At 51.1% G+C, this 15,642-nt stretch overlaps 1 protein-coding gene and 1 long non-coding RNA gene across 14 annotated transcripts in view; one reads left to right on the top strand and one right to left on the bottom strand.

Moving 5' to 3' along the window:
• Nucleotides 1–15,642, bottom strand: part of Gm34347 — a 37,562-nt gene that overhangs the window by 988 nt on the left and 20,932 nt on the right. The window contains exon 2 of one of the 2 annotated variants that reach the window (XR_386718.4): nucleotides 1,527–1,782. This is a non-coding gene — a long non-coding RNA (predicted gene, 34347). Of the gene's footprint in view, nucleotides 1–1,526; nucleotides 1,783–15,190; nucleotides 15,261–15,642 lie in introns of those variants that run through there. The other variant, XR_001782673.2, reaches the window with a different exon arrangement.
• The window catches only part of Crtac1 (cartilage acidic protein 1), a 149,932-nt gene that overhangs the window by 119,328 nt on the left and 14,962 nt on the right, over nucleotides 1–15,642 (top strand). For 11 of the 12 annotated variants that reach the window (NM_001356589.1, NM_145123.5, NM_001356588.1 and 8 more), the window contains exons 6-10: nucleotides 4,448–4,582; nucleotides 8,824–8,969; nucleotides 11,378–11,514; nucleotides 14,400–14,482; nucleotides 15,256–15,356. In NM_001356589.1, the coding sequence (NP_001343518.1) occupies nucleotides 4,448–4,582; nucleotides 8,824–8,969; nucleotides 11,378–11,514; nucleotides 14,400–14,482; nucleotides 15,256–15,356 (602 nt within the window). Of the gene's footprint in view, nucleotides 1–4,447; nucleotides 4,583–6,509; nucleotides 6,614–8,823; nucleotides 8,970–11,377; nucleotides 11,515–14,399; nucleotides 14,483–15,255; nucleotides 15,357–15,642 lie in introns of those variants that run through there. The other variant, XM_030251094.1, reaches the window with a different exon arrangement.

The raw sequence follows: 15,642 nt of genomic DNA, 5'->3' as shown, positions 1-15,642 counted from the left end.
ACCTTCCCAAGTTCCTGAAGCCAGAGAGAGGCAATGGCCCTGTACAAAACCCAGATGCCCTTCCTAGGAACCTGGATCCCAGTCTGCTGCTTCATGCCTGGGTCAACAACCCATAGCTGGAGCAGTTGAGTGCATGCTCCACCCATAGCCTCTCCCTTCCCTCTCCATCCCATCCCTGAGAGCCAGGAGGTGGACCCCTTGTACCAGAATCATACTTGAGACCACTGTCAAAGCATCGGGGCTCAGAGGTCTAGAGATGTGGGGACTGAGAATAGCCAAGGGTTCCCCATAGGAATTGGGTCCAATGAACAAACAGGAAAGCCTGATAGGTGGCCAGAGGAAGTGGGGACCAAAGGGGGTCACTACCCCCCTGGAGCTCCCAGCCTCTCAGACAGACTTGTCAGAGTGGACACATGTCCTTGGGAAGGATGGGGAGAGAGATAAACATTCAAAGCCCAACAGCATAACAAAGGGGCCTTTGAAGCTTGAAGTGCTGGGCAAAAATAAAGTGATATTATTCACTCAGCAGGTGGTAAATAGTCCCAGCTAATGACTGTGTGGCACCTGACATTTTCCAAGGTACCTTCCAAAATTCATCCCACTTAATATTTATGACACCCCTGGGAAGGAGCTATTATTATTACCAGTTTACTTCATAGATGAGAAAACAGAAGCCTAGAAAGGTTAAGTGATATGTCCAAGGTCACACAGCTCAACCCTGGATGAGGTGACCCCGAGTCCTTTCACCAGCACAGCCCAGCAGGCTCAGCTGGGGAGCCGTGTGTCTCTGAGAGAAGGTGCTGGCTCCAGACAGTAAAGAATCCATTGAAAGGGGTGGAGTCAACTTCATTAAGGTGTCGTTCTCCAAGACTAAACAAAGATGTCCCTAACAGCAACCGTCTGGGTAGCCCTGAGCCTAGGGAGAGGAGGGGGAAAATGGATGTCACAAAGCAGAAAGAAAAACAGAGATGGGTCCTGGGAGAAGAGATGCTGCTACTTCTGTCTGACTGGCAAAGAGGAGGACGGAAAGGATACAGTTATGATGGGATGTTTCTGTTGGTTTCGAGAGTTAATCTTATGGCATCAGCAAGGGGCACAGCACCTGGCTGACTTGCCTTAGACCCTGGTTTGGACCATATCCTAAGGTTTCTGGAAATGAGCCCCAAAAGGCTGGCTCTCTGACTGTGGACTCACCTGCTCCCCAAATGCGTGGCCAACTTGCCAAGAAGGAGTTGTGGGTAACATCTCTGTTATGGTCCGGTTGCTATGGCAATAAATTGCTGCTAATTAGTAGTGTGGTTACCATGGCAATTTTCTAGTAATTACAGGTTACAAATGGTGCAAGGCTTCAACCCAACCCAATTAGTTAATTAGAAAGATTTAGAAATTTGTCCAAAAGGGAAATAACCTGCTTTGTAGAAAATGAAGGGAATGTGTCACAGCTTGGGTGCCAGAGGCAGAGGAAACTGGAGGATGCCACAGAGAAGGGAGGACTGGGTTGCATGGTGGCAGGTCCTGAGTCCCACCTGGAATCTCCTGGAAGCCTTCCCCTAGGCTGGAGTCTGGCAGTAGCCAGGGCAGGGACAGCTGCTGCTAGACCCGCTTTTTAACAGGCAGGGATGATGCCCGGTCCTGTCTCAGCATCCTTTCCACTGGCATCACCCGACTCCACAGCCTTCATGTTCTGTGAGACCCCTCCTGGGAGCAGGATCCTCAGAGGGAATGGGGAGTTGGCTGCTCATTTTCCTGAGACTGGACTCTCCTTGGAGACAAACTGAGTACCTGGGAAAAGCAAATCCGTGAGAAGAAGCCTAGAAGTCATCAGCAAGAAGTCTAGTCAGAGTACTGAAAGCGGTGAAGTCGTTTTGGGGCCCCTGTCCCAGCTCCCTTCACATCGGGAACAAAGCCCCACAATTCTTCAGGGAGCATCTTGCAGGGTGAAGGACCATGGACACCCAAGAACCCTTTCCTCAGATGAGCTCAGTCACTTCCCTTGATGGCCATGGGCCTAGCCATTACCACATGGCTCTTCCAGAGTTCTCCAGTTCTCGTTTACTTAAAAACTCCACCCCCTCCCAGTTTCCTTTTGTCATCATAGCTAGTTCCTTAGAGTAATATGCCTCATCCTTTAGGGGGCGTACAAACCACACAGTGGTGTTATGAGATGCAGAACTCCACAGGGCCTGAGTCTTTGCATCTCTGAGAAGCCACAGCAGAGGCTCCACAGGCCAGGCTGCACAGCAAGGCTGTAGGCTTCACAGAGCCTCCATGGGTCTCACCTCAGTTTTTAAAAATTGACTTCTGAAAACTCCATATTTATCATCCACAACGTGATGTCCTGAAATACTTATTCCTTGTGGAGTAGCTGGCTTGAACTAACATGCATCACTCTCCACTTGTGGGAGGTCACTCACGACCCACCATCATAAGTAGCAAGGACAGCAAGTGCTTGTTAACTGTAGTCACCATACTATATAATAGTCTCTCTGACTTAGCTCCCCCTCTTTAACTGTTCCCTTCCCATCTTCTCCTCTCACCAGACCCTGGTAACTCCACCCTGTGCCCTGCTTCTGTAGCTTGAACTCCGCACCTTAGGGATTCCTGTATGTGTGTCTCATCTCCGCTTGGCACGTTGTCCTCCAGGCTGGATAACAAACATTACCACAGTTTCTTTTTTCGGTCTTCTGATGGACATTGAGGGTAGATTCATATTGGCACTCACGAATCTTGCTATAGTGAACACAGGAGTGCAGAAACTCTAGAACCTACTGCCTTCATTTCCTTTGGAGAATGTATGCCCAGCAGCAAATTTGCCATGTTATATGGAAGTTCCATTTTTATTTTTCTGAGGGTATGCCACACTGCTTTGTGGTTGTACTAATATCCTCCAACTGTGATTAGGGATTCGTTTTCAGCTCCCTCTTGTTGGATGCTTGTAAGCCATCATCATTTCTCATTTGATTTTTATAAGGGCTGCGACAGAAAGGGCAGGTCAGAAAAGCCCCCATTTAACAGAAGAAACTGACGCTCAATAGGGAACAAATTGTACTCCAGCAGCTTGTGAGAATCTGCATTAGTTCTTTGTGGGGTATCTTAACAATTGCCAGCATCCAGGGCCCGTGGCTGGTGAGGCTTCCTAGATGTGGGTGGTTTTTCCAGGAAGCAGGTGAGGTCCAGGAAGCAGATGCTGTCTTTGAAGCCCACTGAGTTCGAAGGCTTTGTGTTCGGGGTGCACTAAGGTTGGACTTCTGCATATCAGGAGCTCAACATTGATGTTAGTCCCCAAAGCCTAACATAGAGCTGGCTTGATTTGTGGTGTTGTTGGTTTTTTCTTTTTCTTTTTAATGTGAATACCCTATTGAATTTTGCACTCTCAGACTACAAAAGCAAGAGTTGTTGCTACAAGCCAAACAACAGGAAACATTCAAGAAAGGACCAATTACCATCTCTCTCCTTTTCCCTAGTTCTTCCTGGTCCAGCTAGTCAGTGTAGACGTCTTCACTTTTCTCCAAATTCAAACTAGCTTATACACACCTGTATATTCTGGAGTGCTAAGAGTTTTCTCATCCTTTTTCTAAATAAATGTAAGATCACAAAGAACTGTTAACTTGCCAAGTTGCTCTTCTTCTTCTTCTTTTCTTCTTCTTCTTCTTCTTCTTCTTCTTCTTCTTCTTCTTCTTCTTCTTCTTCTTCTTCTTCTCCTCTCCTCCTCCTCCTCCTCCTCCTCTCCTTCTCCTTCTCCTTCTCCTTCTCCTTCTCCTTCTCCTTCTCCTTCTCCTTCTCCTTCTCCTCCTTCTTCTTCCCATCACAGGCACTCCTCCAAGTCAATACATATGGATCTACATAGTCCTTTTAGTGGCTGCACTAAAATGTTCCACTATACGGATACACCATAATCTGTTCAGCCAGTTCACTATCAATGGACAAAACTGCTTAGTACATCAGCCAAGGCCAAATAAACATTGGGCCTACAGCTGGAACCCACAGCCTGTCAGAGCCTGCAGGTAGAGCTGACTTCCACAGACTCTTAACCAAAAACACAGGCATAGGTTCTGACAGGTGTGTTTGGGGGCTTGCTGGGGGAGTGGGGCACTGTTAAGGGTCCTGAACTGCCTGTGCCTCACAGCGGGATGGAGCTGGTTTGGGAGATGTTGTGGTTCATCTGGTATGCATGATGACCACACACCCTGTGTTCCTGGGGCATGGAATGAAGCCATTGGCACAAAGTGGTCCTATCTAGCTCCTCTCTGGCCTCAATGGGATCAGAGTTATGGAGACTGGGAGCTGAGATCCAGCTCAGTTGGAAGCCTCCCAAAGGTCAGGTCCCTGAGGTCTCTCTGAATTGTTTCCTTAGAGTAATTTATCTGGTGCCTCGGCTGGTCTGGGCACCAGGCACTCACTGTGGGTGGGCACCAGGCATTCACTGTGGGTGCTCCTCTTCTCCTAGCGGGCCGGGGTGTCAGCGTAGGCCCCATTCTCAGCAGCAGTGCCTCAGATATCTTCTGTGACAACGAGAACGGGCCCAACTTCCTCTTCCACAACCAAGGCAACGGTACCTTTGTGGATACTGCGGCCAGTGCCGGTGAGTAGATGCGAACCTTCCCTGTGCCCCTGAGGTCCCCGGGCCCACTGGGTTTCTCTGCTATCCTCAAGCCACCAGGGTGTTTGGTGATGGGGCAGGGAGGCTCCAGTGCCAGGCGTGCCCTATGCCCAGAGCTGGCGTTGGCCTGTGAACCTCTGAGTCTGCTTTTGTTTGCTAGCACAAATTCCCCTTGAAACTCTCCCCTCGGCTTGGCCTCTCCCCCCTCAGCTTGGCCTTGCCCCATTTATTTTCCTTTCTTTCTTTCTTTCTTTCTTTCTTTCTTTCTTTCTTTCTTTCTTTCTTTCTTTCATTGTACTGTGTGTACATGTGAGGATGTGTGCATGCTGTGGCACTCAAGTGGAGGTCTGAGGACAACTTGCAAAAGCCAGTTCTCTCCCTCTACTGTGTGGCTCTCGGGGCTCAAACTCAGATCAACAGGCAGTGGGGCACCTTGACCCTCTGATACATCTCCCTCGATTATCATAAACATTCAGTTTAATTCAATAACCATCTCCTTTTTTATTTTTCTCTCATACAATACATCACACCCACAGTTCCCCTCCCTCCCTCCATCTGTCCCTCCCACCCTCCTAGTGTTTGGCTGTAGATCTCTGCTTCTGCTCCCATCAGCTACTAGAATAAGACTCCTTGATAATGATTGGGCCGGCACCCATCTATGAGTAGAGTAGAGTATCACTAGGAATTATGTTCTTTGTTATTTTCCTATCCTAGGTATCTGGGCTGTCCAGCCTCTGATTTCATGGGATCCTTTTCATCGTGTGGACCTCAGAGTAGACCAGTCATTGTTAAATTAGTTTGGTCTTGTCTGTTTGTTTATTTGGTTGGTTGGTTGGTTGGTTGGCTAGTTTGGTTTTGATTTTTTGATACATGGTTTCTCTCTGAAGCCCTGGCTGTCCTGTAACTTACTCTGTACCCCAGGCTAGCCTCGAACTTACAGAGATCAGCTTGCCTCTATCTCCTGCGTTCACCACAATGCCCAGCTAATTAAACAACCATGTCATTAAGCTTTGCTAAGTGTCTAGCTTGTGTTAGGAGCTGGGAACCCTGACCTGAGGAAGGCTGAAGACCTCCCCTCATTTAAGAAAGGAGCTAACACTCTAGAAACAAATGACTACGTGAACAGCCATACTAAGAAGCAGGATAAAATGCAAACCAAGCCGTCACCAGGGCTTCCGGCTCAGCTCCCATCCCTGCCTCCCTCCCATCAGCCTCAGGACCTTTGCATGGGTCATTCCTTCTGCTGGGCTGCCCTCCCTCTTCTCTGTCAGTAGAACTTCCACATGCCAGTCAACACTGTGGTCAGTGTCACCTCTGAGAAGCACTTGCTGACACCCTCTGTGGCACCTGGCAGACATTCTTTCTTCCTTCTCTGTGTTTCCTCTGCCCCTAGCATGTTCCTCTCATTCAGGTTTCTACATTGCCCACATGACCAGCCTGTGTGCTCTACAAGGACTGGGATCTTATACTGTCTGCCACTGGCACCCAGGTGATGGCAGAATGAATACTTTAATCAAAGGCTGTGGATATGTGTGTGCCCTTCAGCCCCTTCCTCATCTCCCATTTCCTCCCATTCTAAGAATGAATGGAGGCTTTAATGCACGTCCTCCTTGGAGCCGCAGCAAGGGCTGACTAAGGGTCTGAACCCACCAGCTCTCCAGACAGCAGAATCTAAGCCCCAAGTGTGAGCCCATCCCTTCTCTTCAAAGTAAGAGTACCTTCCCCTCCAGCTTCCTGCTCAGGCGTCTCCACATGTGACACTCCTGACCTCCCACCCCAGCTGAAACACTGCCTATCCCAGCTGGTTGCCTGTCACCCTTGGCCCAGTGTCTCCTCCCCTGGAAGAGTAGGGGTGTGGTCGTCTGGCCTGCCCTCCGTGCCCATCCCCCACCCGGGCTATGCTCCAGCAGTATACCGGCTTGCTGCCACTGAGAAATCTCACAGGCTGAAGAGGAGGAGGCAGCACGGGGAACCGGGAGGATTTGATAAGGTGTTAAGGAGATGGAAGCAGAGGTGAGCGAACACGTTGGAGTGGGAAAAGGTATCAGGCAGGAGGAGATGCAAGGTGCGAGTCCCATAATTGAAAGTCAGAGTGATTGCAGGGGTTTAACAAGACATGTCAAGGGGGCATTCATCACCCAAACAGATGCCGCTAGGAAATGCAGCCTGGCACGGCTTAGTCCCCAGAAGAGGAACCCGTTCCTTGTCAAGGTGCCTCACAGATAGGAGAGAGATGGGCCAGCCCAGAAGGCCACCAACCTCTGCTTAGGCAAGAGAGTTTGCAGAGAATTAATGGAATGTCAGTCCCAGGGACCGAAGGCTGCTCCCAGTCCCTTGCAATGCCATCCCCCTGAACTGAGTCTCTGGGTACTCAGCCCCAGGCCTCCCTTCTCCATGAGAACACCTCCAAGGTCCTCAGAACCCCCACCCCTGCCTTCTCCAGACTTTGTCCTCAGGATCTTCGACTCTCTGTTTCATCTCACCTCCATTCTGTTGGTCTACCACCCTATACCCAAGGGCAACCTGCAGCTGCTTATCCTCTGAAAGTGTCATCTTTGCTTAGCCCTGAGCCTAGGCCAGCAGCAGAGACCTCAGCTCTGATGGTGAAAGTGGGGGGCGGGGCACTTCCTGCTCTCACAGGCCCGGCTGCGGGTTCTCTGTCATGGTTGCTGCATTTCCTTTGGTGTCACCAGCATCCCCAGCTTGCCTGCTGTCAAATTATTTATGTCTCTTCATTCATTCAGCAAGTATTGACTGAATGCTGCCGTGCAGCCACAGGCACAGAGGTAGACCTGCAGCACACAGGAACCACGGGGCGTGGCTGACCTCAAGAGAGCGGGGCAGATGGAGAGACAGGACCCCAAGCCAAGAGACCCCCCCAAAGGGCATCGTTCTAATCTTTCCCTTCCTGACCAGCACCAGGAAGGGAAAGATTAGAACGATGAGGGGCAGGTGGGAGGGGCTGCTTTAGGGGGCTGCATTTTTTTTCTTTTTATTAATTCATCTAGTTATAGAAAATACTGAGTTTTATTGTGACGTCTTCAAGCATGTGTCATGCTTTGGTCGTAGTCACCTCCTCCCTGCCTCCTGTCACCCTTCCTGCTGTTCTGTCACTTCCTTTTTCAAACAGTTCCCCGATCTGCTTTCATGTCACAGATACCCGAGTGCCTTTTCTTAGTCTCTTCCCCCTGCACCTTCAGGCCTCTTCCTTCATAGCCCTCTTCCAACTTTCACGCCAAGTTTTATGTCTGTGTATATGTGTCTTTGTGCATGTGCTCACGCGTGTGCATGTCTGTATGTGTGTGTGTGTGTGTGTGTGTGTGTGTGTGTGTGTGTGTGTGTGCATGCATGTGTGTGTGAATTTAAACCTGGAGTCCACTTATTCAAGAAAACACATTGCCAGGCAGCATTGGCACATGTCCTTAATCCCAGCACTTGGGAGACAGAAACAGAGGCAGGAGAATCTCTGAGAGTTTGGAGCCAGCCTTGTCTACAGAGTGAGTTCCAGGACAGCCAGGGTTGTACAGAGAAACCCTGTCTTACACACACACACACACACACACACACACACACACACACACATCACATTTGTTTTCTTGAACCTGGTTTATTTTGTGGGCTGCTTTGTATGCATAGGTCTTGAAAGGCTTCTTTAAGGGGTTAAGTTTCCAGAGGCCAGGAAGGCATCTGGAGAGGAGACACCAGGTAGCACAAAGATCCGGAATGTAGGAAGAACTTGGTTCACTTAAAGGATGGAAGGACTGTGGTGGTCAGAGCCCAGTAAGTCAAGAAGACAGTAAAACACAAAGAAGTCTCAATACGAGGCACAGTGATCCCCAGGCACAAATTTGAACTTGACCCAAGGCACTGGTGAACCCTTGAGAGAGTTCATCAAAGAGGGATGGGATCAGAGTAATGTCTCTCTGTGGCCTTGCGTCAGAGCTGGGAAAGGCTTTGGTCCCCAAGAATGCCCACACTCTACTTCTCCTGGGCCGTACTACCCTGAGATGAGTCCAGGTAGCATGTGGGTAGATGACTCTGCTACTTCCTGCCCCTATGAGAACATCTAAGATGTAATTGTCCACCCCACCCCACCCCACCCCACCCCCATCTTCCTGGGAAAACAAGAACTGTATAAATGTCACCTTCTCTTGTTGCTGGAGGTGAATGTTTATGGAACATGCAAGGGATAGCACCCTGAAACTCCTTCCTCTCCTCTGCAGGCGTAGACGACCCTCATCAGCATGGCCGAGGTGTGGCCCTGGCAGATTTCAACCGTGACGGCAAAGTAGACATCGTCTATGGCAACTGGAACGGCCCACATCGCCTCTATCTACAGATGAGTGCTCACGGGAAGGTCCGGTTTCGGGTAAGAGCAGCCAGGCCCTGCACGGTGTTTAGGCGGACCATGAGAGATGGAGCCTGCCCTGTGCCTCCTGATAAGCCCAGGAGACCTTGGAGTTCTTGAGAACTAGGGGTGGGATCTCAAGGAAGGCAACATGCAGGGATCCAGGTGCACCAGCTCTGGGCAGTCTCAGGCCCAGGGCAGAAAGCAGTGTCCAGAGAGGAAGAGAATCCTCCAAGGTAGCCAACAGGAATCCTGTCATTGGTAACCACTGTTCCTCGGGGCTCCAGGGACATGCCACCTGCAGAGTCTAACTGGGCCTTCCAACTGAGCTTCAGACCCAGGGTCGAATGATGAGACAGGAGATTAGCTGAGGCCAGGAAGCTCCCAAGACGTCGCCAAGATCAAATAAAGGATAGGATAAACACACACAGCCTTGTCCACCTAGGGAGCTGTCGGCAGAACGTAATGACAGTTATTCTCTCCCAGGACTGCTGGGTGGCAGTACCAAGCTTGAGTCTGGGACTTATTCAGCATAGGACAGAGTATAGATTTGATGAAGCTGATATCAAGAGGCTAGGCTACTCTTGAAATACTTGGGACTTGGTAAATAATATCAATAAACAGGAAATGAGAAGTTATGGTATTCCCAGTTTTGTGAATGCAGAGAATTGCCAAAGTCTATGAGATACTGAAGAGGCCCCACCCACATCTGTCTCGATGCTCCCTTCCCTGCTGAGGCTCCAGGCCTTCTGGAGAGGAGGATGCTTGTCTCGAACTCAGGGCATTGATCCCAGGGTTCTGGGTGAGTTCCTTCTTTATCAGGCATTCTGACCCAGAAATGATTCGGCCCTCCCTGCCCTCAGGAGATCTGACAAAGTCTAGGAGCATTTTGACTGGGAAAGGACAAAAGGCAGAGCGGCTGCTGCAGACATCTCACAATGCACAGGACAGCCCCCACTCTACAGAGTCACCTGGCTCCAGATGTCCTGTGCTGAGGTTAGAGAACACGCTAGCCTTCTGAGGCCCCTCCACAGAGCGCCCAGCACCATAACAATAATAACAAATGTCCCACGTATCACGTGCCACTCACGTGCCAGGATCCCTGATAAAAGCTTTACATAGATTATCTCGAAGCCCAGGCATGCAGAGGGGCAACCCCAGGGGGGCTGTGTAAGTTTCCATTTTTACAGGATCGATGGAGCAGTAATGAGTTAGAGATCCTCAGGTCTCCTTGTTCCCCGGCTCTGAAGACCCTGCTCAGCCCACCCTGACCAGCCAGCCAGGCTCTTAATCAACCTCATTACAGTGCTGATGAGGACTGTCACCCTCCCCTGCCTCCAGGAGCAAGCATCCCTGCAGCTGGGCCAAGAAAGCTCCTTCCAATGGTTCCAAAGCACACCACAGAGAGAGAAGGAGGCAGGGTCGGATGCAAGCGCGGGGCCTGACTCAAGGGCAGGGGTTCCCAGAGAACAGCTCAGCCCTTCCCAGCTCTCTTCAATTAGGCAGTGCAATCTGAACAGCCACTGAGTTTCTACAAGGGACCCCCTACCCACAATGGGAGTATTCTGCTCAGAAACAAAAGACTACCTGCACAGCTCTTCATCTCTTTCAGAGGCAAATCCCACACTTAGGACCAGCCAGACCTCCCCAGACAGCCAGAACGTCTGGGGAAGATTCCTAGCTTGGCTGTCTTGGGTCCAGAGTCTCCCTGGAAGTCCTGGGCAGGTATTAAGTGATAATGACACCTCTCCAAGTCATGTCTCAAATAAAACCCTAAGGCTCCCAGGAAACATAATGAGGGAACAGAAGCAGTGGAAGACGAAGCTAAAGGATGCTCTGGCTTTCCATGGGGCTGGTGAGAGGGATGAGGCAACACAGATCGCCAGGGAGCTGTCTCCTAGCCACTCCAAGATGGCCACACACCTGCCATGTGGGCCTCACAGTGTAGCCTGCTGCTATCCACAGTGAGATCTACCCCAAGGGTCGAGCAGCGAGCCAGTGCTAGAGCCTAGACTCAGAAGCAGGTAGTTCCTGGTGCTGTCCTGGCTTCCGGTTCTGCACTTGAGAAGGAAATGTGCCTGGTCCAAATCTACAATCTGGAGCTGTGGCTCTGGGCCCATCTTCAATAATCCTCCTTCTTCTTCAAGCCTCAGTTATCCCATCTGTAAAGTGGAATGCTGACACCAGGCTGCTCAGGGAACTGGCAGGAGGGTTAAGTGTGATCTGGATCTAGACCCAGCTCTGAGCTCCTGTGTGAACCACGGCTGTTGTTGCTCTGCCCTCCATGTTCTGCAGGCAGTGTGAACTGTGTGTGACTCCCCAAGGGCTACCACTCCAGGTCATGACAGAGGGAATGTACAAGAGATGGGTGTGGTTTCTTGCTCATCGCTACCCTCCTGTCTTCTGACCCTTGGCACTCTCTCCTCCAGGACATTGCTTCGCCCAAGTTCTCCACGCCCTCCCCTGTCCGGACTGTCATTGCTGCCGACTTTGACAATGACCAGGAACTGGAAGTCTTCTTCAACAACATTGCCTACAGAAGCTCCTCAGCCAATCGCCTCTTCCGGTACCAAACCCAGGCCATTGGCGGGTAGAAAATTGGAAGGCAGGATTCCAAGGGTCAGGGAGGTTGTGCTGCGGGAGTGGGGGAGGGGAGGGAAAGGGGAAGGAGGATGGTGGGATGGTCCTTGATTAAGAGAGAGGAGTACAGAGACCAAGCAAGATAGAGGAAGAGTCCCAGGAAAGCATCAGCCCCAGCTGAGGCTGAGAATGAGCAGAGAAGACCATGGTCCAGATAGGCCCAAAGCTCCACCCCCACATGAAAGAACCCCAACAGCCACAGAAAGGCTTCCAGGATCCTCTGTTGTGTAAACCTGGGTTAAACAAAGAGGGTCTGACTTATTTACTGCAGACTTCTGAGAACCTATAGTAGAACCTCAGAGTATTTCAACTTTCTGAAAGATGGACAGATGGAGTGTTCCAAATAGATTTGGCCACAGGACACATCTCTCAGAGGAGGGCTGCTCATCAGAGCATCTTGGGGAATGCTGGAATTGACGGTTAATGGTAGAGATTGAAGAGGAAATCTGAGTCCTCAAACATCTGCGCATCCCAGGGACTGGAGGGATCACCCAATGCGCTTGCCCATCTCAGATCTCTAGGTCAGATCTCGAGGGTTGAGGCCCAGGAGTCGAGATGCCTAGCGAGAACAGTGGGCACACAGCCATTCTTCCACACGGATGCTTGAAAAGCACAGCATGGACACTTCACGGGGTCTATGATGTCACTAAGACGCCTTAGGTTGGGAGATGGAACAAGGGTGTTGGAGCCAGGAAATGGGTCAGGTCACCTGCATGGCCTTCCAAGCCTCTTTTCCCTCTCTCGGAGGGGGGCTCGACTATTAATAAAAGGCACAAGCTGTGACTAAGCATGTTTTAAAATATAATTATTAACCAAGCATCAATCCCGACTGGATGTAATCACCCCCTGAAGGCACCAGATTTACTAATTAGGTGCCTTGCAAAAAGCTTATTCACAACTTCTAGATTAATTGCAGAAGATCAATTGCTCGTTAACAGAGATGCTGCTTTCCTTCTCTGGCTAATAAAGTGTCACTTGTTGGGGCCCTGAGCACCGACTTGTCTAGGGCTCTAGTTCTGTGACCTAAGAACCCCGGCTACCTCTCTGCCTGTCCACTTCCTGGCCCACTACAGCCTCGCAGTCTCCCATGCTGGGCTATCAGTCACCACATGGTCGCACCCTGGGGCAAGTCGGCTTCTACTCAGGGGCAACAGAAGCCACCTAGGTATACGGCTGCACCCCAAGTCCCTGAGGCAGATGGCTGGGTCCTGAGCACACAGCTGAGGAGTTCCAGCTGGAACTGCTGTTCCACTGGCAGCTTGGAAGTTTAACCCCCACTTGCCCCATACTGTGCCACTTTGTTGCCATCACTGAAAGACTAGCCCCTAGAGCTCAGTGTCTCTCCTGCCACATGCCACTGAGGACCCAAAGCCTCGTGGTCCTTTAGTGCTGCTTCAGGGAGTGTAACACCCAAACCAAGCCCCAGTGACACGAGCCTGTGATGACCACGCAAGCAAGGACTCTCCCAGGCCTACTACCATGTGAGCTGCCTCCCACATCTAAATACCTCTGGTCTGTTCTCAAGTCTCCCTCCACTACTTCCTGGCCTTGTGAAATTTTCCGTGCCCACCCCAAGCCTCCCCGCATCTCTAGTCCATCAGAGCAACCAGCTGATGTGCCAGACTGACCCTCCCCTGACCCCCTTCTCACCCTTTATCTCTGCTGATCTGCACCAAAGCCTGTAGCACACAGATGGTCAAAAGGAGAGGGTTTGCCAATAAGCTGAAGGGTCACACCTCTAGCAGATGTGCACATGCGCATGTGTACTTAAGCACAGCACCCTGCCCAGGTACCCTGTATGCCATCCGCACACAGTGTTCAGCCTGATGCCCTAGGTGAATGGAAGATGCATCGTGGGCATCTGTATAACCCTGAAATTCTGCAGTGCTCTGCATCCACTAACCACAGGCTCTAGCTCCTACAGAGACCCCCTCTGTGGTGTGAGCAGACAGTATGATAGGGAGAGGAAAACAAGTTCCTCCTGCCCCAGCCAGGGCAGAGGATCCACAGCTACAGGGTTTAACCAGTGAAAGAAGCTGCAGAGGGAAGCTTTTACCACCGTAGACCACACATTGCTCACTTCATGTAGAGACAGCCAGACAAGAGGACCAGTCTCGGACAAGACTGAGTATTCCGAATACACAGAGGGAATCCCACGACCCAAAGGGACCTTCCCTGTTCTGTTTGCCTCCGAAATTCACCCTGGTATCCCACACACATGTGATTGCTTGGAGCTTGCTTGGCATCTAGACCCTGTGTTCGATGTTGTGGGAGAAGCAAAGATGAATTGTACGAGGCCCCAACCTGCAGCAAGCGCACAGAGAAGCCTGAGAGATAAGATGCCCCAAGTAGAGTTAACACGGGCAGAAAGTGATAAGAGCCAGGAGAGAGATAAAAGAAGAGCCATCCTGGATGGCTTGTGGCTGGACAGCCAGTAGGTGGAGGGGGAGTGGGCTGAGGAAGGACAAGCTGCATGGGGTTGAACCCCGGGTAACATCCAGAGCTATGGAACCCAGCATCCTTTGGGGGAGCATGAAGGTCAGTTGAAGGTAGCTGTGCCTCTGCCCTTTCTCCATCCATCACCTGCCCCTCCCCAAGCTGTCTATAATTCATCTATTAGAGAAGGAAAAATCAATGTTTACCAACATAAATTAAAACGCAAGAAGAGACCTGCCATAGCACGAAGGCAGAGAGAAATTCCACGGGCTTCCGGGGCGCACAGTGTTGGGGCCGTTCGGATCGGAGCGATTGGGCCAGTGGGTCTAGGGAGCCCACGGTGGCCATGTTGGAACAACTCTATCCTTTCTACAGTGTCATCCGCAGGGAGCACGGGGACCCTCTCATCGAGGAGCTCAATCCTGGTGACGCCCTAGAGCCTGAGGGCCGGGGTACAGGTAAGACACCTGAAGGCTGTAGCGCTTCCCCCCAGCTCAGCAGTTGGGAGGGAAGAGCAAGAAGTCAGGCTGCTGGATCTTGTCCCAAGTGAGGATGGAGGAGAGTCCTGGGCCCAGAGGCAAGAGGCAGGAGACCACCGCCATCCTCAGGGCTGCGGGGGAGGGGCAGGATCTGTGGGCAGCTGTAGTTTCTCCAGCCAGGCCTTGTATAGAGATGGGAGGGCTGAGGGATGTGCCCCCTCTGCTCCCTGGCAGGCATCCCGTGTCTGACCCTTTCCCTGCTAGCAACCATCTCATTGTCAGACAAAGGGCACTTGACGCAGACTGTGCGTGTGTGGCTGCTCTACTTTCTGGATTTTGACTTCCACAAGATGGGAGTGTCTGCCTTTCTCACCTCTTTGGGTTGTAAAGAAGACCAAAAAGAGACCATGCCTATACAAACATTGCAGATGTTGAAAACAAAATAAAGCAAACAAAAAACAAAAACAACCACTATGTAAATAAAGAAGTATATCATTCAAAGCACAGGAGAAGCCAGAAGTAACTTGTACCCATCCCCCCCCCAAAGAAAATTCAGGGGGAGGAAGGGAAGTCTGTCAGTGGATTCCTGGATGATGGACAGGAGAGAAACCGAGCCTGCAGCCCCATTCCTGCCCCAGCACTGTGCTGTCTGCCTCTCATACTCATGGTTGTCTATTGTCAACACACCTGGGTGCCCCTCTTCCCCTAAGTCCAGATGCTGATGGCCAGAGGGGAACTCTCGTTGTTTGTAGGGGGCGTAGTGACCGACTTCGATGGTGATGGGATGCTGGATCTCATCTTGTCACATGGAGAGTCCATGGCTCAGCCACTGTCTGTCTTCCGGGGAAATCAGGTATGCACTGACCTCAGGCCCTTTAGCTCCCAGCCTGGTTGTGCTCCCAGGGACCCATGTGTGCGTTAGGGCACAGGAACCCGGGGCTCACTGGCCAACATGATAGAGAACCTAGTACCTGGAAACACCTAAGTTCCCAGCAGGAAGGACCACTTCCGGGAGAACCCCTTGCCAGAAGGACCACTTCCGGGAGAATTCCTTGCTCAGCCCTCTGCCATCTGCCACAGGAACTTCTTGGCCCCAAACCTTGGCCCACAGTCTCTTGGCTCTTTCCCTCCTCCCTGAA

This window comes from Mus musculus, chromosome 19, assembly GCF_000001635.26.
Source record: "Mus musculus strain C57BL/6J chromosome 19, GRCm38.p6 C57BL/6J".
NCBI lineage: Eukaryota > Metazoa > Chordata > Mammalia > Rodentia > Muridae > Mus > Mus musculus.
Note: the sequence above shows the minus strand (reverse complement) of the source record. Positions and strands in the feature narration are given on the sequence as shown.